We start from the raw sequence: 21,659 nt of genomic DNA on the forward strand, positions 1-21,659 counted from the left end.
TTTGAACTGGGCTGAACCGGGCTGTGTTGGTTTGTACCAGTCTGTACTGGTCCATCCTGGTCCACACCAGTCCATACTGGTCCATACTGGTCTGTACTGGTTTATACTGGTCCAAACGGGTCCGTACAGGTCTGTACTGGTCCGTACTGGTCCATACCGGTCCAAACTGGTCCATACTGGTCCAAACTGGTCCGTACTGGTCTGTACTGGTCCGTACTGGTCTGTACTGGTCCGTACTGGTCTGTACTGGTCTGTACTGGTCCATACCGGTCCATACCAGTCCGTACTGGTCCGTACTGGTCTGTACCGGTCCGTACTGGTCCGTACTGGTTTATACTGGTCCGTACTGGTCTGTTCCGGTTCTGACCCCCGTTCTTGCCCCCAGGGCTACCGGAACTTCTACGAGCGCTACCGGGGCTACGACGATCGGTTCTACGGCCGCGACTACGACTACAACAGATACCGCGACTACTACCGGCAGTACAACCGCGAGGTGAGGGGCTACTACGGGGTTACTACAGCGTTACTACAGGGTTACTATGGGGTTAAACTGGGGTTTACACCGGAGTTACACCGGGGTCACTACAACAGATCCCGCGACTACTACCGGCAGTACAACCGCGAGGTGAGGGGCTACTACGGGGTTACTACGGGGTTACTACGGGGTTACTACGGGGTTACCATGGGGTTAAACTGGGGTTTACACCGGAGTTACACCGGGGTTACACCAGGGTCACTACAACAGATACCGCGACTACTACCGGCAGTACAACCGCGAGGTGAGGGGCTACTACGGGGTTACTACAGCGTTACTACAGGGTTACTATGGGGTTACACCAGGGTTAAACTGGGAGTTACACCGGGGTTACACCGGGGTCACTACAACAGATCCCGCGACTACTGCCGGCAGTACAACCGCGAGGTGAGGGGCTACTACGGGATTACTACAGCGTTGCTACAGGGTTACTATGGGGTTATACCAGGGTTAAACTGGGGTTTACACCGGAGTTACACCGGGGTTAAACTGGGAGTTACACCGAGGTTACACCAGGGTTAAACCAGGGTTAAACTGGGACTTACACCGGGGTTACACCAGGGTTAAACTGGGAGTTACACCCAGGTTACACCGGGGTCACTACAACAGATCCCGCGACTACTACCGGCAGTACAACCGCGAGGTGAGGGGCTACTACGAGGTTACTACAGGGTTACTACGGGGTTAAACTGGGGTTAAACTGGGGTTTACACCGGAGTTACACCGGGGTTAAACTGGGAGTTACACCGAGGTTACACCAGGGTTAAACCAGGGTTAAACTGGGAGTTACACCCGAGTTACACCGGGGTTACACCAGGGTCACTACAACAGATACCGCGACTACTACCAGCAGTACAACCGCGTGGTGAGGGGCTGCTACGGGGTTACTACAGGGTTACTACAGCGTTACTATGGGGTTAAACTGGGGTTAAACTGGGAGTTACACCGGGGTTACACCGGGGTCACTACAACAGATACCGTGACTACTACCGGCAGTACAACCGCGAGGTGAGGGGCTACTACAGGGTTACTACAGGGTTACTACGGGGTTACTATGGGGTTACACCAGGCTTAAACTGGGAGTTACACCGGGGTTAAACTGGGAGTTACACCAGGGTTAACCTGGGGTTAAACTGGGAGTTACACCAGGGTTACACCAGGGTTAAACTGGGTTTTACACCGGAGTTACACCGGGGTTAAACTGGGAGTTACACCGGGGTTACACCAGGGTTAAACTGGGAGTTACACCGGGGTTACACCGGGGTCACTACAACAGATCCCGCGACTACTACCGGCAGTACAACCGCGAGGTGAGGGGCTACTACGGGGTTACTACAGGGTTACTACGGGGTTAAACTGGGGTTAAACTGGGGTTTACACCGGAGTTACACCAGGGTCACTACAACAGATACCGCGACTACTACCGGCAGTACAACCGCGAGGTGAGGGGCTACTACAGCGTTACTACAGCGTTACTATGGGGTTAAACTGGGGTTTACACCGGGGTTACACCGGGGTTAAACTGGGAGTTACACCGAGGTTACACCAGGGTTAAACTGGGAGTTACACCCGAGTTACACCGGGGTTACACCAGGGTCACTACAACAGATACCGCGACTGCTACCGGCAGTACAACCGCGAGGTGAGGGGCTGCTACGGGGTTACTATGGGGTTACTATGGGGTTACTATGGGGTTAAACTGGGAGTTACACCGGGGTTACACCGGGGTCACTACAACAGATACCGCGACTACTACCGGCAGTACAACCGCGAGGTGAGGGGCTGCTACGGGGTTACTACAGCGTTACTACAGGATTACTACGGGGTTAAACTGGGGTTAAACTGGGAGTTACACCGGAGTTACACCAGGGTTAAACTGGGGTTTACACCGGGGTTACACCGGGGTCACTACAACAGATCCCGCGACTACTGCCAGCAGTACTACAGGCTTACTACGGGGTTACTACAGGGTTAACCTGGGATTTACACTGGGGTCACACTGGGATCACCACTTACTACAGGGTTACTACAGGGTTACTACAGGGTTACTGTGGGGTTACTATGAGGTTAAACTGGGATTTAACCCAGTTCAAACCGGTTGAAGCCTGGTCTAACGGGTTTAAGCCAGTTTAATCCAGTTCAAACCGGTTGAATCCAGTTCTAACCGGTTTAAGCCAGTTCCAACCGGTTTAACCAATTCTCATCAGTTTAAGCCAGTTCAGGCCGGTTCTAACGGGTTTAACCAGTTTAAGCCAGTTCAAACTGGTCTAAGCCGGTTCTAACAGGTTTAATCCGGTTCAAACCAGTTTCGGCCGGTTCTGAGGGGTTTAACCAGATTAACCCAGTTGTTCAAACCGGTTTAAGCCGGTTCTAACCGTTTTAAGCTGGTTCTAAGGGGTTCAATCCAGTTCTAACCGGTTTGGGCCAGTTGTGAGGGGTTTAAGCAGTTTAACCCACTTGTTCAAAGCGGTTTAATCCGGTTCTAACCGGTTTGGGCCGGTTCTAAGGGGTTTAACCAGTTTAACCCAGTTGTTCAAAGCGGTTTAAGCCGGTTCTAACCAGTTCAAACCGGTTCTGAGGGGTTTAACCCAGTTGTTCAAAGCGGTTTAAGCCTGTTCTAACCGTTTTAAGCCGGTTCTAACTGTTTTGGGCCGGTTCTGAGGGGTTTAACCAGTTTAACCCAGTTGTTCAAAGCGGTTTAAGCCGGTTCTAACTGGTTTGGGCCGGTTCTGAGGGGTTTAACCCAGTCGTTAAAAGCGGTTTAAGCCGGTTCTAACCGGTTTAGGCCGGCTCTAACCGGTTTAATCCGGTTCTGAGGGGTTTAACCAGTTTAACCCAGTTGTTCAAAGCGGTTTAAGCCGGTTCTAACCGTTTTAAGCTGGTTCTAAGGGGTTTAATCCAGTTCTAACCGGTTTGGGCCGGTTCTGAGGGGTCTAACCCAGTTGTTCAAAGCGGTTTAATCCGGTTCTAACCGGTTTGGGCCGGCTCTAACCGGTTTAAGCCGGTTCTAACCGGTTCTGAGGGGTTTAACCCAGTTGTTCAAAGCGGTTTAAGCCAGTTCTAACCGTTTTAAGCTGGTTCTAAAGGGGTTCAATCCAGTTCTAACCGGTTTGGGCCAGTTGTGAGGGGTTTATCCAGTTTAACCCAGTTGTTCAAAGCGGTTTAAGCCGGTTCTAACTGGTTTGGGCCGGTTCTGAGGGGTTTAACCCAGTCGTTAAAAGTGGTTTAAGCCGGTTCTAACCGGTTTGGGCCGGCTCTAACCGGTTTAATCCGGTTCTGAGGGGTTTAACCAGTTTAACCCAGTTGTTCGAAGCGGTTTAATCCGGTTCTAACCGGTTCTAACCGGTTCTGAGGGGTTTAACCCAGTCGTTCAAAGCGGTTTAAGCCGGTTCTAACCGGTTTAGGCCGGCTCTAACCGGTTTAAGCCGGTTCTAACCGGTTTGGGCCGGTTCTGAGGGGTTTAACCCAGTCGTTCAAAGCGGTTTAAGCCGGTTCTAACCGGTTTAGGCCGGCTCTAAGCGGTTTAAGCTGGTTCTAACCGGTTCAAAGCGGTTCTAGCGGGTTGACCCCTTCCCTCCGCAGTGGCAGAACTACTACCAGGACAGGGACCGGTACTACAGGAACTACTACGGTTACCAGGGCTACCGGTGAACCCCGGCACACCCGGAAAAAATTCCCGGAGAAATTTTTGGGGAGAGGTGGGGGAGGGGCCGGGGGTGGGGGAGGGGCAAAAAAAAAAAAAATCAATAAAAAAAAAATCGGGAAAAAAAAAAAAATTAAAAAAAAAAAAAAAAATGGGGGTGGGGGGAGGGGCTGGATAAAAAAAAAATTAAAAATTAAAATAAAAAATGGGGGTGGGGGAGGGGCGAATAAAAAAAGGGGGGGAGGGGAAAAGAGGAGGGGAAAAAAAATGGGGGGAAAAAAAGGGAGGAAAAAGGAAAAAAAAAAAAAAGATGGAAAAATGTAAATTTTTTTTTTTTTTTTTTTTTTAAAAGTTTGTTTGAAAGAATTTTGTGGTAATTGTATAAAAAAAAAAAAGAAAAAAAAAGAAAAAGGGGAAAAAAAAAAATCAACGAAAAACAGAAAAAAAAAAAAATTCCGGAGGTTTCGGCGGCGGGAAAAAAAAAAATGGGATTTGGAGGGAAAAAAAATGGGAAAAAACGGGAAAAAAATCGCATTTTTGGGGTGGGGGAGGGGAAAAAATGGGAAAAATCCTCCCCCAAATCCTCCCCTCCCCCACCCCTTCCCCAGAGCTGGAATTCCCTCGGGAAAAATTCGGGATTTGGACGGAATTGGAGGAATTTTGGGGGGAAAATTGGGGATTTTGAGGAATTTTGGGGGAAATTTGGAATTTTGATGGAATTTTTGGGGGAAAAAATCAGGAATTTGGGGAATTTTGGGGAACAATTTGGGATTTTGAGGAATTTTTTTGAGGAAAATTCGAGATTTTGATGGAATTTGAGGAATTTTGGGGGAAAAAAATCGGGATTTGGACGGAATTGGAGGAATTTTGGGGGGAAAATTCGGGAATTTGAGGAATTTTGGGGGGAAAAATTAAAGATTTTGAAGGAATTTGAGGGATTTTGGGGGGAAATTTGGGATTTTGAGGAATTTTGGGGGGAAAATTCGGGATTTTGAGGAATTTTTGGGGGAAAAATTCGGGATTTTGAGGAATTTTGGGGGGGAATTTCTCGGGGGAAATTTGGGAATTTTTTGGGGGAAAATTTGGGAATTTTTTTGAGGAATTTTGGGGGGAAATTCAGGAATTTTGGGGGGAAAATTTGGGATTTTTGGGGGGGAATTTCAGGAATTTTTTGGAGGAATTCAGGAATTTTTGGGGGTAATTTGGGAATTTTTTTGAGGGGAAATTTGGGAATTTTGGGGGGAAAACTAAGAATTTTTGGGGGGGAATTTGGGGAATTTTGGGGGTGAGAATTTGGGAATTTTGGGGGGAAATTTGGGAATTTTTGGGGGGAAAATTCGGGAATTTTTGGGGGGAAATTTGGGATTTTTTGGGAGGAATTCGGAAATTTTTGGGGGGAAAATCTGGGATTTTATTTGAATTTTTTTTAAGTTTTTTTGGGGTTTTTTTGGGGAATTTTTTCCCCGATTTTTTTTTTTTATTTTTGGCTTTTTGGGGATTTTTTTTTCCCTCCCTCCTCCCCTCCCCCCACCTTTCCCACCCCTCCCCCACCCCCCAAAAAAATCCAAAAAAACCCCAAATTTGGGATATTTCGGGGTGGGGGGAGGGGATTTGGGAGATTTTCGGGTTCTTTTTTCAAATAAAAACACCCCAAAAAAATAAAAAATAAAAAAATAAAAAAAAAATTAAAAAAAAACCCCAAAACCTTCCAAAAAAAACCCAAAAAAAATTCCCGGATTTTTTTTTTTCCTGCTTTTTTTGGGATCCCGCCCCTCCCCCCACCCCTCCCCTCCCCCCATTTTTTTTCCTTTTTTTTTTTTGGGGTAATTTCTTCCGTTTTTGGGGTCGAAAAATGATAAAAAATGATAAAAAAATGATAAAAAAAATATTAAAAAAAAATAAATAAATCCCAAATTTCGCCGTCGCCGCCCCTCCCCCCACACACCCAGAGGGTGGGGGAGGGGCGAGGCTGCCCCACCCCTCCCCCACCTGCCCCTCCCCCACCCCCGCCCCTCCCCCACCCCCCCCAGGCCGTGTCGGGCGGGTTTTGTCCCTTTTTAGAAATAAAGAAAATTCGCTTGAGCCCAGGGAGGCCTCGGGTGGTGTTTTTGGGGAAAATCGGGGGGGATTTGGGAAAAAAATGGGAATTTGGGGGGAAATTGGGGAATTTTGGGGGAATTTGGGGAAATTTGGGGGGAATTTGGGAAAAATTTGGGGGGAAATTGGGGAAAAATTGGGAAATTTGGGGGGAAATTGGGGAAAATAAGGGGGAATTTGGGGAAAAATTGGGAAATTTGGGGGGAATTGAGGAAAATTTGGGGGAATTTTGGGGGAAAATTGGGAAATTTGGGGGGAAATTGGGGAAAAATTGGGAAATTTGGGGGGAATTGAGGAAAATTTGGGGGAATTTTGGGGAAAAATTGGGAAATTTGGGGGAATTGAGGAAAATTTGGGGGAATTTGGGGAAAAATTGGGAAATTTGGGGAGAAATTGGGGAAAATTTGCGGAAATTTGGGGAAAATTTGGTTAAATTGGGGGGAATTGGGGAAAATTGGGAAATTTGGGGAGAAATTGGGGAAATTTGGGGAAAATTTGGTTAAATTGGGGAAATTTGGGGGGAAATTGGGGAAAATTTGGGGAAATTTTGGGAAAATTCGCTTAAATTGGAGGAAAATTGGGGGATTTGGGGGGAAAATTGTGAAATTTGGGGGGAATTTCGTTAAGTTGGGGGAAATTTGGGGAAAAATGGTTAAAATTGGGGGAAAAAATTGGGGAAAATTGGGAAATTTGGGGGGAATTTGAGGGAAATTGGGGGAAAATTGAGGAAAATTTGGTTAAATTGGAAGAAAATTGGAGAAAATGGAGGAAATTTGGGGGAAAAATGTTAAAATTGGGGAAAAATTGGGGGAAATTTGGGGAAAGTTTGGTTAAATTGGAGAAAAATTGGGGGATTTGGGGGTCCTGGAGGATTTGGGGGGGTCTCGGGGGGTTTGGGGTTTGGGGGATTTGGGGGTCCCGGAGGATTTGGGGGGGTCTCGGGGGGTTTGGGGGATTTTGGGTCTGGGGGCTTTGAGGGGATCCCCGGGATTTGGGGTCTGGGGGTTTAGGGGGGGTCCCTGGACTTGGGGATCCCGGGGACTTTGAGGGTCCCGGAGGATTCGGGGCCTGGGAAATTCGGGGATTTGGGGGTTTAGGGGGGTCTGGGGGCTTTGAGGGGATCCCCGGGATTTGAGGTCTGGGGAACTTAGGGGGTCTGGGGGATTTTTGGGGATCGCCGGGATTTGGGGTCCGGGGGATTTGGGGGTCTGGGGCATTTGGGGTCCGGGGGATTTGGGGGTCTGGAGGATTTGGGGGTCCCAGAGCTTTGGGGTTGGGGGATTTGGGGGTCCGGGGGATTTGGGGGTCTGGAGGATTTGGGGGTCTGGGGGATTTGGGGGTCCGCGGGATTTGGGGTCCGGGGGATTTGGGGGTTCCGATGCTCTGTGGGCTCTGGGGGCTTTGGAAGGGCCTGGATTTGAGGGGGGGTCCGGCTTTAGGCCCCGCTTTAACCCTCGGGCCCGGCTCGGGGCCGCTCTCTGAGGCCGCTGTGGAGCCGCGATGTTTCTGAGGGAAGGCGCAGCTCAGGATTAATCAATTAACAGCGGCAATTAACGATTTGTTCCTTCGCTTCCTCCCGGCGCGGCCGGGCCCGCTCAAGGCCTCAGGCCTGGGCTCCGTTGCCACGGCAACCAGAGCGGGCCGCGCCCGCCGCCATCTTTGGTGCGGCGGGAGGGGGGAGGGGATCAACGAGCGCCACCGCCCCTCCCCCACCGGGCTTTTTGGGGGTCCCGGTGTGGGGGAGGGGTCCCGGTGTGGGGGGAGGGGTCCCGGTGTGGGGGGAGGGGTCCCGGTGTGAGGGAGGGGCGTCCCCAGAGGCTCCCGCGGGTCCCTTTTTCCCCCGCGCCGCCATTTTGGGTGCTGGGAGGCGCCATCTTGGGGCGCGGCTGTCATGGCGGCGCGCGGGAAACGCTGTGGGCGCCGCCATCTTGGGGGGCGTGAGGGCGCTGAGGGGGGTCTCGAGGAGCTTCCTCGTCCTTCCTCTTCCTCCTCCCCGTTCTTCCTCCATTTCCTCCTTCCTCTTCCTCCCATTTCCTCCCTTCCTTTCTCCCAGCCCCCCCAAATTCCTCTGGCTGCCCCCTCCCCTTCCCCACCCCCAATTCCCCATCCAGAATTCCCCTCCCCCGTTCGCTTTGGGACCCTCCCCTCCCCCCCTCCCCCCTCACATTTTGGGGGTCCCCAAGAAGGGCCTGACCCCGTTTGTGCCGCCAAGTGTTTATTTGGGGGGGACCCCCCGGATTTGGGGACCCCCGGGGGTCCCTCAGAGCCCGAATTTGGGGGGGGGGGTCGGTGCTGAGGGAGGGGATTTGGGGTGGGGGGAGGTGAGAGACGAAATTTTGGGCGGATCCTGAAAATTTGGGGGTTCCCATTTTGAGGGGGGGGAGGGGTGGGGAGTGATGGGGGGAGGGGAAATTTGGGGGTGATTTAATCAGGGGGAGTCTCCCCCACCCCCCCCATTCCAGAACCTTCCCCGAGACCATTCTTAAAACCTTTTTTGGGGTGGGGGAACCCCCAAAAAAAAACCCCTGGGACCACCCCAAAACCCCCCAAATTTAGGGGGGCGGTCCCGGCTGCGAGGGGAACCCCAAAACCCTCGAATCAACCCCCACCCCCCTCCTTTTCCGCCTCATTTTTGGGGCCGAAATCCACCCCAAATTGAACGGGATTGGCCTGAAACGCTCCAGGGGGAGGGGTCGGGGTCCCCCCGATATTTCGGGGGTCCCCCCAGAATTTTGGGGGGCTCAGAGGAGGGCGCAGAAGAATTTCTTCTCGCGGAAGGGATTCTCGGAGGTGGGGACGGGCGTGAGCAGCGGATCCTCGCAGGCGTGAGCCTCGCAGTAACTCAGCAGCTCTGCCGCCGCCTTCGACACCTGGGGACGGCAAAATCACCTCAGGCACCCCGAAAACAAACCTGGGGGGCTAAAAATGGACCTGGGGGGGCTGAAAATGCACCTGGGGGGGTTAAAAACGCACCTGGAATGCCTAAAAATGTACCTAAAATGCCTCAAAATGCACCTGGGGGGGTTAAAAATGGACCTGGGATGGATAAAAATGCACCTGGGGGGGCTGAAAATGCACCTGGGGGGGCTGAAAATGCACCTGGGGGGTTAAAATGCACCTGAGGGGCTAAAAATGCACCTGGGGGGGTTAAAAATGCACCTGGGATGGATAAAAATGCACCTGGGGGGGTTAAAAATGGACCTGGGGGGGTTAAAAATGCACCTGGGGGGGTTAAAAATGCACCTGGGCGGGCTGAAAATGCACCTGGGGGGGTTAAAAATGGACCTGGGGGGGCTGAAAATGCACCTGGGGGGGTTAAAAATGGACCTGGGGGGGCTGAAAATGCACCTGGGGGGGTTAAAATGCACCTGGGGGGTTAAAATACACCTGGGGGGCTAAAAATGCACCTGGGGGGGCTGAAAATGCACCTGGGGGGGCTGAAAATGCACCTGGGGTGGTTAAAAATGCACCTGGGACGGATAAAAATGTTCCTGGGGTGGCTAAAAGCACACCTGGAATGCCTAAAAATGCACCTAAAATGCCTCAAAATGCACCTGGAATTCTTAAAAATGTGCCTGAGATTCCTAAAAATGCACCTGGGGTGGTTAAAATGTACCTGAGGTGGTTAAAAACACACCTGGAATTCCTAAAAATGCACCTGGGGTGGCTAAAACACACCTGGGGTGGTTAAAAACACACCTGGGATGTCTAAAAATGTACCTAAAATGCCTCAAAATGCACCTGGGATTCCTAAAAATGTGTTTGGGATTCCTAAAAAGGCACCTGGGGTGGTTAAAAATGCACCTGGGGTGGATAAAAATGTACCTGGGGTGGTTAAAATCTACCTGGGGTGGTTAAAATGTACCTGGGATTCCTAAAAACGCACCTGGAATGCCTAAAAATGCACCTAAAATGCCTCAAAATGCACCTGAGATTCCTAAAAACACATCTGGAGCACCTGAAAACACACCTGGAATGTCTAAAAATGCACCTGGGATTCCCAAAAATGCACCTGGGATGCCTGAAAGTGTATTTTGAATGCCTAAAAACACATCTGGAATGACCAAAACACATCTGGAATGACCAAAAATGCACCTGGAATGCCTAAAACACATCTGGAATGCCTAAAAACGCACCTGGAATGTCTAAAAACACATCTGGAATGCCTAAAAACGCACCTGGAATGTCTAAAAACACATCTGGAATGCCTAAAAATGCACCTGGAATGTCTAAAAACACATCTGGAGCGCCTGAAAACACATCTGGAATGTCTAAAAATGCACCTGGGATTCCCAAAAATGCACCTGGGATGACTGAAAATGTATTTTGAATGCCTAAAAACACATCTGGAACACCTAAAACACATCTGGAATGCCTAAAAATGCACCTGGAATGTCTAAAAACACATCTGGAATGCCTAAAACACATCTGGAATGTCTAAAACGCACCTGGGATTCCTAAAATGTACCTGGAATGTCTAAAAACGCTCCTAAAATGCCTCAAAATGCACCTGGAATGCCCAAAAATGCACCTTGAATGCCTGAAAGTGTATTTTGAATGCCTAAAAACACATCTGGAACACCTAAAACACATCTGGAATGACCAAAAATGCACCTGGAATGCCTAAAAACACATCTGGAATGTCTAAAACATCTGGAACGTCTAAACCACACCTGGAATGCCCAAAAATGCACCTGGAATGCCTGAAAGTGTATTTTGAATGCCTAAAAACACATCTGGAACACCTAAAACACATCTGGAATGGCCTAAAATGCACCTGGAATGCCTAAAAACACATCTGGAATGTCTAAAAACGCACCTGGAATGTCTAAAAACGCACCTGGGATTCCCAAAAATGCACCTGGGATGACTGAAAGTGTATTTTGAATGCCTAAAAACACATCTGGAATGCCTGAAACACATCTGGAATGCCTAAAACACATCTGGAATGCCTAAAAACACACCTGGAATGACCAAAAATGCACCTGGGATGCCTGAAAGTGTATTTTGAACGCCTAAAAACACATCTGGAATGCCTAAAACACACCTGGGATTCCTAAAATGCACCTGGAATGTCTAAAAACACATCTGGAATGCCTAAAACACATCTGGAACACCTAAAAACACATCTGGAACGCCTCAAAACACACCTGGAATGTCTAAAAACACATCTGGAATGCCTAAAAACACACCTGGGATGTCTAAAAGCACACCTGGGATTCCTAAAAACGCACCTGGGATGTCTAAAAGCACACCTGGAATGTCTAAACCACACCTGGAATGGCCAAAAATGCACTTGGAATGCCTAAAAACACACCTGGAATGTCTAAAAACACATCTGGAATGACCAAAAATGCACCTGGAATGTCTAAAAACACATCTGGAACACCTAAAAACACATCTGGAATGCCTCAAAACGCACCTAAAACGCCTCAAAACGCACCTGGGAATTCCCCAAAAACGCACCTGGAGCTCCCCAGAACTCCCCCAATTCCCAAATCCAACTTTGCATTTCCAAATCCATCCCCAGCCCCTCCCAAATCCCCATTTTTATCCCCCAAAATCCCCTTTAAATCCCCAAAAATTCCCTTTAAATCCCCCAAAATCACATTTTCCACCCAAAATCCTCATTTTTACCCCCCCCAAAATCCCCTTTAAATCTCCCCAAATCCCATTTTCCCCCCCAGGATATTTCAGAACCCCCCAAATTCCATTTAAATCCCCCCAAATTCCCATTTTTTCCCCCAAATCCTGATTTTTCCCCCTAAAATCCCATTTTTTCCTCCTAAAATCCCATTTTTGCCCCCCAAATCCCCATTTTCCCCCCCAAATTCCCATTTTTCCCCCCAAAATTCCCATTTTTTCCCCCCCCCGGGTATTTCAGGACCCCCCAAATCCTGATTTTCCCCCCTAAAATCCCATTTTTCCCCCCTAAAATCCCATTTTTTTCCCCCAAAATCCCCTTTAAATCTCCCCAAATCCCCATTTTTGCCCCCCGAGGATATTTCAGGACCCCCTAAATCCTGATTTTCCCCCCCCAAATTCCCATTTTTTCCCCCTAAAATCCCATTTTTCCCCCCAAATTTTCATTTTAACCCCCCAAAATCCCATTTAAATCCCCCCAAAATCCCATTTTTTCCCCCCCGGGATATTTCAGGACCCCCCAAATCCCCATTTTTCCCCCCTAAAATCCCATTTTTTCCCCCCAAATTTTCATTTTCCCCCCCAAATCCCCATTTTAACCCCCCCAAGCCCCCCTAAAATCCCATTTTTCCCCCCAAATTCCCATTTTTTCCCCCCCCGGATATTTCAGGACCCCCCAAATCCTGATTTTCCCCCCTAAAATCCCATTTTTCCCCCCCCAAAATTCCCATTTTTTCCTCCTAAAATCCCATTTTTTCCTCCTATAATCCCATTTTTCCTCCTAAAATCCCAATTTACCCCCCCCAAATTCCCATTTTTCCCCCCAAAATTCTCATTTTTTCCCCCCAAATCCCCATTTTTCCCCCCAAAATCCCCCCCCGGGTATTTCAGGACCCCCCAAATTCCCATTTTTCCCCCCAAAATCCCCCCCGGGTATTTCAGGACCCCCAAAATCCCCATTTTTCCCCCTAAATTTTCATTTTTTCCCCCCAAATTCCCATTTTTTGCCCCCCCCGGGTATTTCAGGACCCCCCAAATCCTGATTTTCCCCCCTAAAATCCCATTTTTTCCACCCAAATCCCCATTTTAACCCCCCCATGCCCCCCAAAATCCCCATTTTTCCCCCCAAATTTTCATTTTTTCCCCCCAAATTCCCATTTTTTGCCCCCCCGGGTATTTCAGGACCCCCTAAAATCCCATTTTTTCCCCCAAAATCCCCCCCGGGTATGTCAGGACCCCCCAAATTCCCATTTTTTCCCCCTAAAACCCCATTTTTCCCCCCCAAATTTGCATTTTAACCCCCCAAATTCCCATTTTTCCCCCCAAAATCCCCCCCGGGATATTTCAGGACCCCCCAAATCCCATTTTTCCCCCCAAAATTCCCATTTTTCCCCCCCCGGGATATTTCAGGACCCCCAAAATCCCCATTTTAACCCCCCAAAATCCCCCCCGGGTATTTCAGGACCCCCCAAATCCCATTTTTTCCCCCCAAAATCCCCATTTTTCGCCCCCCCGGGTATTTCAGGACCCCCTAAAATCCCATTTTTCCCCCCTAAAATCCCATTTTTTCCTCCTAAAATCCCATTTTTCCCCCCAAAATCCCATTTTTCGCCCCCCCGGGTATTTCAGGACCCCCCAAATTCCCATTTTTCCCCCCAAAATCCCCCCCGGGTATTTCAGGACCCCCCAAATTCCCATTTTTCCCCCCAAAATTCCCATTTTTCCCCCCCTGGGATATTTCAGGACCCCCAAAATCCCCATTTTTCCCCCCAAAATCCCCCCCGGGTATTTCAGGACCCCCTAAAATCCCATTTTTCCCCCCTAAAATCCCATTTTTTCCTCCTAAAATCCCATTTTTTCCCCCCAAAATTCCCATTTTCCCCCCCATATCCCCATTTTTTGCCCCCCGGGTATTTCAGGACCCCCCAAATTCCCATTTTTCCCCCCAAAATTCCCATTTTTGCCCCCCAAAATCCCCATTTTTCCCCCCAAATTCCCATTTTTCCCCCCAAAATTCCCATTTTTCGCCCCCCCGGGTATTTCAGGACCCCCCGACCTTCACCCGGCACAGGCTGGCCTCGATCTTCAGCTGCTCCACCATCTTCCTCGCCTGCCCCACGCTCAGGGTGCTGCTGGGAGGGGGCTCGCCCTTCATGGGGGGCTCTGAAACACCCCAAAAACATCCAAAATCAACCCCAAAAAAATCCGGGATCAACCCAAAAAACATCCGGGATCAACCCAAAAAACATCCGGAATTAACCCCAAAAACATCCAAAATCAACCCAAAAAAATCCAAAATCAACCCCAAAAAACATCCGGGATCAACCCAAAAAACATCCGGAATTAACCCCAAAAAAATCCAAAATCAACCCCAAAAAAATCCAAAATAAACCCCCAAAAAATCCGGGATCACCCCAAAAAAATCTGAAATCAACCCCAAAAAAATCCGGGATCAAACCCCAAAAAAATCCGGGATCAACCCCCAAAAAAATCCGGAATCACCCCCAAAAAAATCCGTGAACAACCCCCAAAAAAATCCGGAATTAACCCAAAAAAATCCGGGATCAATCCCAAAAAAATCCAAAATCAACCCCAAAAATATCCGGGATCAACCCCAAAAACATCCGGGATCAACCCCAAAAACATCCAAAATCACCCCAAAAAAATCCAAAATCAACCCCAAAAAACATCCGGGATCAACCCAAAAAACATCCGGAATTAACCCCTAAAAAATCCAAAATCAACCCCAAAAAAATCCAAAATAAACCCCCAAAAAATCCGGGATCACCCCAAAAAAATCTGAAATCAACCCCAAAAAAATCCGGGATCAAACCCCAAAAAAATCCGGGATCAACCCCCAAAAAAATCCGGAATCACCCCCAAAAAAATCCGTGAACAACCCCCAAAAAAATCCGGAATTAACCCAAAAAAATCCGGGAACAACCCCAAAAAAATCCAAAATCAACCCCAAAAAATCTGGAATTAACCCCAAAAAAAATCCAAAATCAACCCCAAAATAATCTGGAATTAACCCCTAAAAAATCCAAAATCAACCCCAAAAACATCCGGGATCAACCCCCAAAAAAATCCAAAATCAACCCCAAAAATATCCGGGAACAACCCCAAAAAAATCCAAAATCAACCCCAAAAAAATCCAAAATCAACCCCAAAAAATCTGGAATTAACCCCAAAAAACATCCGGGATCAACCCCAAAAAAAATCCAAAATCACCCCAAAAAAATCCAAAATCAACCCCAAAAAAATCCAAAATCAACCCCAAAAAAATCCAAAATCAACCCCAAAAAATCTGGAATTAACCCCAAAAAAATCCAAAATCAACCCCAAAAAAATCTGGAATTAACCCCTAAAAAATCCAAAATCAACCCCAAAAAAAATCCAAAATCAACCCCAAAAAATCCGGGATCAACCCCCAAAAAATCCGGGATCAACCCCCAAAAAAATCCAAAATCAACCCCAAAAATATCCGAGAACAACCCCAAAAACATTCGGGATCAACCCAAAAAACATCCGGAATTAACCCCAAAAAAATCTGGAATTAACCCCAAAAAAATCCAAAATCAACCCAAAAAAATCTGGAATTAACCCCAAAAAAAATCCGGGATCAACCCCAAAAAATTCCCGTTTTTTTTCCCGCCAAAATTCCCAAATTTTCGCCCCTCCCCCCCAAAAATTCCCGGTTTTTCCCCCCAAAATTCCCAAATTTTCGCCCCTCCCCCCAAAAATTCCCGGTTTTTCCACCCCAAAATTCCCAAATTTTCGCCCCTCCCCCCCAAAAAATTCCCAAATTTTCGCCCCTCCCCCCCCAAAAATTCCCGGTTTTTCCCCCCCAAAAATTCCCAAATTTTCGCCCCTCCCCCAAAAATTCCCGGTTTTTCCCCTCCCCCCAAAATTCCCAAATTTTCGCCCCTCCCCCAAAAATTCCCGGTTTTTCCCCCCAAAAATTCCCAAATTTTCGCCCCTCCCCCAAAAAATTCCCGGTTTTTCCCCCAAAAATTCCCAAATTTTCGCCCCTCCCCCCCCCAAAAATTCCCAAATTTTCCCCCCTCCCCCCCCAAAATTCCCGGTTTTCCCCCCCAAAATTCCCAAATTTTCGCCCCTCCCCCAAAAATTCCCGGATTTTCCCCCCAAAATTCCCAAATTTTCGCCCCTCCCCCAAAAATTCCCGGTTTTCCACCCAAAAATTCCCGGTTTTTCCTCCAAAAATTCCCAAATTTTCGCCCCTCCCCCCAAAAATTCCCGGTTTTTCCCCCCAAAAATTCCCAAATTTTCGCCCCTCCCCCAAAAATTCCCAAATTTTCGCCCCTCCCCCGAAAAATTCCCAAATTTTTGCCCCTCCCCCCAAAATTCCCAAATTTTCGCCCCTCCCCCCAAAAATTCCCGGTTTTTCCACCCAAAAATTCCCAAATTTCCGCCCCTCCCCCCCCCAAAATTCCCAAATTTTCGCCCCTCCCCCCCAAAAATTCCCGGTTTTTTCCCCCCAAAAAAATTCCCAAATTTTCGCCCCTCCCCCCCAAAAATTCCCGGTTTTTTCACCCCCAAAATTCCCAAATTTTCGCCCCTCCCCCAATTTTTTCCCCCCCTTCAGCTCCCCAAAAATCCCGATTTTAACCCCTAAAATTCCCCTCCCCCACCCCCAAAATCTTCATCATCATCCTCGCCCCTCCCCCACCCCCCCAAATCTTCATCCTCATCCTCGCCCCTCCCCCAAAATCTTCATCATCATCCTCGCCCCTCCCCCACCCCCCAAATCTTCATCCACGCCCCTCCCCCACCCCCCCAAATCTTCATTCTCGCCCCTCCCCCACCCCCAAAATCTTCATCATCATCCTCGCCCCTCCCCCACCCCCCCAAATCCGACCCGGATCCCCAAAAATTCCCCTCCCCCACCCTCAGGACCCCCCCCCCCCCCAAATCCTCCCCTCCCCCCACCCCAAAAAAAATCCCCGTTTTTTTTTTTTTTGTCGCCCCCTCCCCAAATTCCCCTCCCCCACCGCCCCCCCCCCCTCTCAGGACCCCCCCCCCCCCAAATCCCCCCCTCCCCCCCCGCCCCTCCCCCACCTGTGCGGTTCCCGCGGCCGCTCCGCTCCCGGCGATGCTCGGAGGGGGCGGGGCCTGCGGTGGGGGAGGGGCGGGAGAGGGGGGACCACGCCCTTTGCCCCTCCCCCACTCCTTTCCCCTCCCCCCCCCTCCTTGCCCCAATTCTGAGGGGGGGGGGGCTTCAAAAATGCCGCCCCTCCCCCACCCGTTAGAAAGGGGGAGGGGGCGAGGGGTGGGGGAGGGGTTATGAGGAACCCCCCCCCCCCTCCTCAAATTGCCCAACCCCCCACCCTGGACCCCCCAAATCCCCTCAGGGATCCCCAAAATCCCCCCCAAAATCCCCTCAGGGACCCCAAAATCCCCCCCAAAATCTCTTCAGGACCCCCAAAATCCCCTCAGGGACCCCAAAATCCCCTCAGGAACCCCAAAAATCCCCCCAAAATCTCTTCAGGACCCCCAAAACACCTCAGGGACCCCCAAAAACCAACTCAGGACCCTCAAATCCCCTCAGGGACCCCCAAAATCCCCCCCAGAATCCCCCTCAGGGACCCCCAAATCACTCTCCTGGACCCCCAAAATCCCCTCAGGGACCCCCAAAATCCCCTCAGGGACCCCCAAATCCCCTCAGGGACCCCCAAAATCCCCCCCAAAATCTCTTCAGGAACCCTAAAATCCCCCCCAAAATCCCCTCAGGAACCCCAAAATCCCTCAGGGACCCCCCAAATCCCCCCCAAAATCCCCTCAGGAACCCCAAAATCCCCCCCAAAATCTCTTCAGGACCCCAAAATCCTCTCAGGGACCCCCAAAATCCCCTCAGGAACCCCAAAAATCCCCCCAAAATCTCTTCAGGACCCCCAAAACACCTCAGGGACCCCAAAATCCCCCTCAGGGACCCCCAAAATCTCCTCAGGGACCCCAAAAACCAACTCAGGACCCTCAAATCCCCTCAGGGACCCCAAAAATCCCTCAGGGACCCCCAAATTTCCTCAGGGACCCCCAAATCCCCCCCCAAATCCCCTCAGGAACCCCAAAATCCCCCCCAAAATCTCTTCAGGACCCCAAAATCCTCTCAGGGACCCCCAAAATCACTCAGGGACCCCCAAATTCCCTCAGGGACCCCCAAATCTCCCCCAAAATCTCTTCAGGACCCCCAAAATCCCTCTCAGGGACCCCCAAATCCTCTCAGGGCCCCCCAAATCCCCCTCCTGGACCCCCGAAATCCCCCTCAGGGACCCCAAAATCTCCTCAGGGACCCCAAAAACCAACTCAGGACCCCCAAATCCCCTCAGGGACCCCAAAATCTCCTCAGGGACCCCCAAAATCCCGTCAGGAACCCCAAAGATCCCCCCAAAATCTCTTCAGGACCCCCAAAACACCTCAGGGACCCCAAAATCTCCTCAGGAACCCCAAAATCCCCTCAGGGACCCCAAAATCCCCTCAGGGACCCCCAAAATCCCCCCAGAATCCCCTCAGGACCCCCAAAATCCCCTCAGGGACCCCCAAAATCCCCTCAGGGACCCCCAAAATCCCCCCCTGCCCCTCCCGTTGCCATGGAAACAGGGCGGGACCCCGGTGCCCGCAGTGGGCGTGGCCAGAGGGCGTAACCAGCGCAGGCGGAGCCGCAGTGGGCGGAGCCACCAACCAATGGCAAACACGGGAGGGGGCGTGGCTTAAAAATCAAGGACCAATAGGGAGAGACGTGGGCGTGGCTTGTAACCGGAAGCGGCGGGGCTGGGGGCGTGGCCAGGGCGTGGCGGGAAGCGGGAGGTGCCGGCCTTGGGTAAGAGCGCGGGAGCCCCAAAAAAGGCCAAAATTACCCCAAAAATCGACTTCAAAATCCCCAAATTCACCTTTAACCCCCCGGGATCGCATCGGGAACGTGAGAAATCCCCCAAAATCCCTCCGGGGTGCCTAAAATCCACCAAAATTACCTCAGAAACTCCTCCGGGAGCCCGAAAATTCTCTCGGCAACCCCAAAATTTGTCCCGAAATCTCCTCGGGATCCCCAAAAATTCCCTCGGGAACCCCTAAAATTCCCAAAAATCCTCTTTAAATCTTCCCAGACCCCCCCAAAACCCTCCCGGGACCCCGAAATTGTTTAAAAAAACCCCAAAATTTCCCCCCAAACCCCACCCGGGACCCCCCAAATCCTCCCCGACTCCTCCAATTCCCCAAAAAATTCCCAAAAAATTCCCAAAAAATCCCAAATATTCCCCAAAAATTCCCTAAAAATCCCCTCAGGGATCTCCCAAATCCTTCCGGGATCCCAAAAATTCCTGGCTGGGAGCCGAAACTCGCCGGGAATTTTTGGGGCCGGGAATTTTTTTGGATTTTTAGGGAATTTTGGGGGATTTTTAGGGAATTTTGGGTATTTTTTTGGAATTTTTGGGGTCGGGAATTTTTGGGATTTTTAGGGAATTTTTGGGGAATTTTTGGGGATTTTTAGGGAATTTTTGGGAATTTTGGGGGATTTTTAGGGAATTTTTAGGGAATTTTTAGGGAATTTTTGGGGGATTTTTAGGGAATTTTTGGGGAATTTTTTTGGGAATTTTGGGGGATTTTTTTGGAATTTTTGGGGGATTTTTAGGGAATTTTTGGGGAATTTTTTGGGATTTTTTGGGAATTTTTGGGGACTTTTTGGGGATTTTTGGGGATTTTTTAGGGAATTTTTAGGGAATTTTGGGGGGATTTTTTGGGAATTTTTAGGGAATTTTTGGGGAAATTTTGGGGCATTTTTAGGGAATTTTAGGGAATTTTTGGGGGATTTTTAGGGAATTTTTGGGGCATTTTTAGGGAATTTTTGGGGAATTTTTAGGGAATTTTTGGGGACTTTTTAGGGAATTTTTGGGGAATTTTTAGGGAATTTTTGGGGGATTTTTAGGGAATTTTTGGGGAATTTTTGGGGGAATTTTTGGGGCATTTTTAGGGAATTTTTTTGAATTTTGGGGATTTTTTGGGAATTTTTGGGGGGATTTTTTGGGAATTTTTTGGGGATTTTTTGGAGATTTTTTAGGAACTTTTTGGGGTCAGGAATTTTTTTGGGATCGGGAATTTCCGGGATCTGGGAATTTTTTGGGAATTTCCGGGCTGGGGGAGGGGCAGGGGCGTGACCCTCCCCTCCCCTCCCCCCTCGACCTCTCCCCTTCTCCCCTCCCCCTCCCCTGGGCTTCCCTCCCCTCCCCCCACGCCGGAATTTTGGGAATTCCCAAGGAATTTTTTTTGGGGGGGGGAATTTTAATGGGATTTGAGGTTTTCCCCCAGATTTTGGGCTGGGAAATGGGAATTTTTTTGGGAATTTCCGGGAATTTTGGGAATTTTTCCCGCCCCGGAGAAGGAAAAATTCCCGGTTTTTTGGGGGAGGGATTTTTTTTTTTTTGGTCATTTCCCGGATTTTGGGAATTTCTCGGGAACTTTGAGGATTCTGGGGTCTCCCCGAGGGGATTTTGGGGATTCTCCCGTGGATTTCGGGGGTTTCTCCCGTAAAAATCCGGGAATTCCGCCCGGATTTTTGGGATTGGGGGCGGGGGGAAGGGTTTGGGGCTGGCCCAAAATCAGAATTTAAAGATTTTTAAGGATTTTAAAGTTTAAAACTTTAAGGATTCCCCCGGGAATTTTGGGGTTGGGAGGGGGAGGGGGTGGTTTGGACCCCCCCAGGACCCCCCAAAACCCCTCTGACCCCCCCCCGTGCCCCCCAAAACCCCCCCAGGACCCCCCAAAACCCCCCCAAAACCCCCCCTGTGCCCCCCAAAACCCCCCCAGGACACCCCAAAACCCCTCTGACCCCACCCTGTGCCCCCCAAATTTATTCAGGGACCCCCAAATCCTCTCAGGGACCCCCAAAATCCCCTCAGGGAGATTCCAGGATGCCCCAGGACCCCCCAAAACCCCCCCTGTGCCCCCCAAAACCCCCCCAGGACCCCCCTGACCCCCCCTGTGCCCCCCAAAACCCCCCCAGGACCCCCCCGATGGCCCCTGGGGGTCTCCCCCCGAGTTTGGGGGTCTCGGCTGGGTCAGGGGGCTCTGCCCTGACCCCCAGGACCCCCCCTCAGGACCCTCCTGACCCCTCTGTGCCCCCCAGGACCCCCCAAAACCCCCCCAGGACCCCCCAAAACCCCTCCTGACCCCCCCTGTGCACCCCAAAACCCCCCCAGGACCCCCCCGATGGCCCCCAGGTCCCTCCCCGTGGGCTGGGGGGCTCGGCTGGGTTGGGGGTCTCAGTTCTGACCCCCCTGTGCCCCCCAGGACCCCCCAAAACCCCCCTGACCCCCTTTGTGACCCCCCAGGACCCCTCAGGACCCCCCCAGGACCCCCCCCGATGTCACCTGGGGGTCTCCCCCCGGGCTGGGGGTCTCAGTTCCAACCCCCCTGACCCTTCCTGACCCCCCCTGTGCTCCCCAGGACCCCCCTGGGACCCCCCTGACCCCTCTGTGTCCCCCAGGACCCCCTGATGTCCCCTGGGGGTCTCTCCATGGGTCTGGGGGCTCTGTCCTGACCCCTCCTGACCCCCCCAGGACCCCCCAGGACCCCCCAGGACCCCCCAGGACCCCTCCCCGATGTCCCCCGGGAATCTCTCCCTGGGTCTGGGGGCTCTGCCCTGACCCTCCTGACCCCCCTGTGCCCCCAGGACCCCCCAGGACCCCCCGATGTCCCCCGGGGGTCTCCCCCCGGGCTGGGGGGCCCGGT

At 50.6% G+C, this 21,659-nt stretch overlaps 2 protein-coding genes and 1 long non-coding RNA gene across 3 annotated transcripts in view; 1 reads left to right on the forward strand and 2 right to left on the reverse strand.

Moving 5' to 3' along the window:
• The window catches only part of HNRNPUL2 (heterogeneous nuclear ribonucleoprotein U like 2), a 52,262-nt gene extending 46,002 nt beyond the window's left edge, over nucleotides 1-6,260 (forward strand). Inside the window, exons 13-14 of the mRNA XM_086871132.1 lie at nucleotides 386-493; nucleotides 4,118-6,260. Coding sequence (XP_086727258.1) covers nucleotides 386-493; nucleotides 4,118-4,186 — 177 coding nt within the window. The 3' untranslated portion in view covers nucleotides 4,187-6,260. The remainder of the gene's footprint in view (nucleotides 1-385; nucleotides 494-4,117) is intronic.
• Nucleotides 6,261-8,473: 2,213 nt separating this feature from the next.
• Nucleotides 8,474-17,178, reverse strand: GNG3 (G protein subunit gamma 3). The gene is made up of 3 exons (XM_086870962.1): nucleotides 16,998-17,178; nucleotides 13,975-14,081; nucleotides 8,474-9,145 (listed from the first exon to the last, which is right to left on the reverse strand). Exons 2-3 carry the CDS (start codon nucleotides 14,071-14,073, stop codon nucleotides 9,017-9,019), a joined length of 228 nt encoding a protein of 75 aa, XP_086727088.1. The 5' UTR covers nucleotides 14,074-14,081; nucleotides 16,998-17,178; the 3' UTR covers nucleotides 8,474-9,016.
• On the reverse strand, nucleotides 9,154-11,822 carry LOC111922281 (uncharacterized). Its single transcript, XR_015281374.1, has 3 exons — nucleotides 11,116-11,822; nucleotides 10,267-10,785; nucleotides 9,154-10,203 (listed from the first exon to the last, which is right to left on the reverse strand). It is a non-coding gene; the product is annotated as an uncharacterized LOC111922281 (long non-coding RNA).
• Nucleotides 17,179-21,659: the final 4,481 nt, after the last annotated feature.

The sequence above is a fragment of the Cyanistes caeruleus genome, chromosome 34, assembly GCF_971803275.1.
Source record: "Cyanistes caeruleus chromosome 34, bCyaCae1.hap1.1, whole genome shotgun sequence".
Taxonomy (NCBI): domain Eukaryota; kingdom Metazoa; phylum Chordata; class Aves; order Passeriformes; family Paridae; genus Cyanistes; species Cyanistes caeruleus.

Bases quoted from the DNA above. Each gene is read 5' to 3' on its own strand.
- GNG3 (XM_086870962.1), bottom strand. From the start codon at position 14,073: ATGAAGGGCGAGCCCCCTCCCAGCAGCACCCTGAGCGTGGGGCAGGCG. The intron at 9,146-13,974 runs GTCGGGGGGTCC...TGCCGTCCCCAG, and splicing joins CCAGCCTGTGCCGGGTGAAG to GTGTCGAAGGCGGCGGCAGA.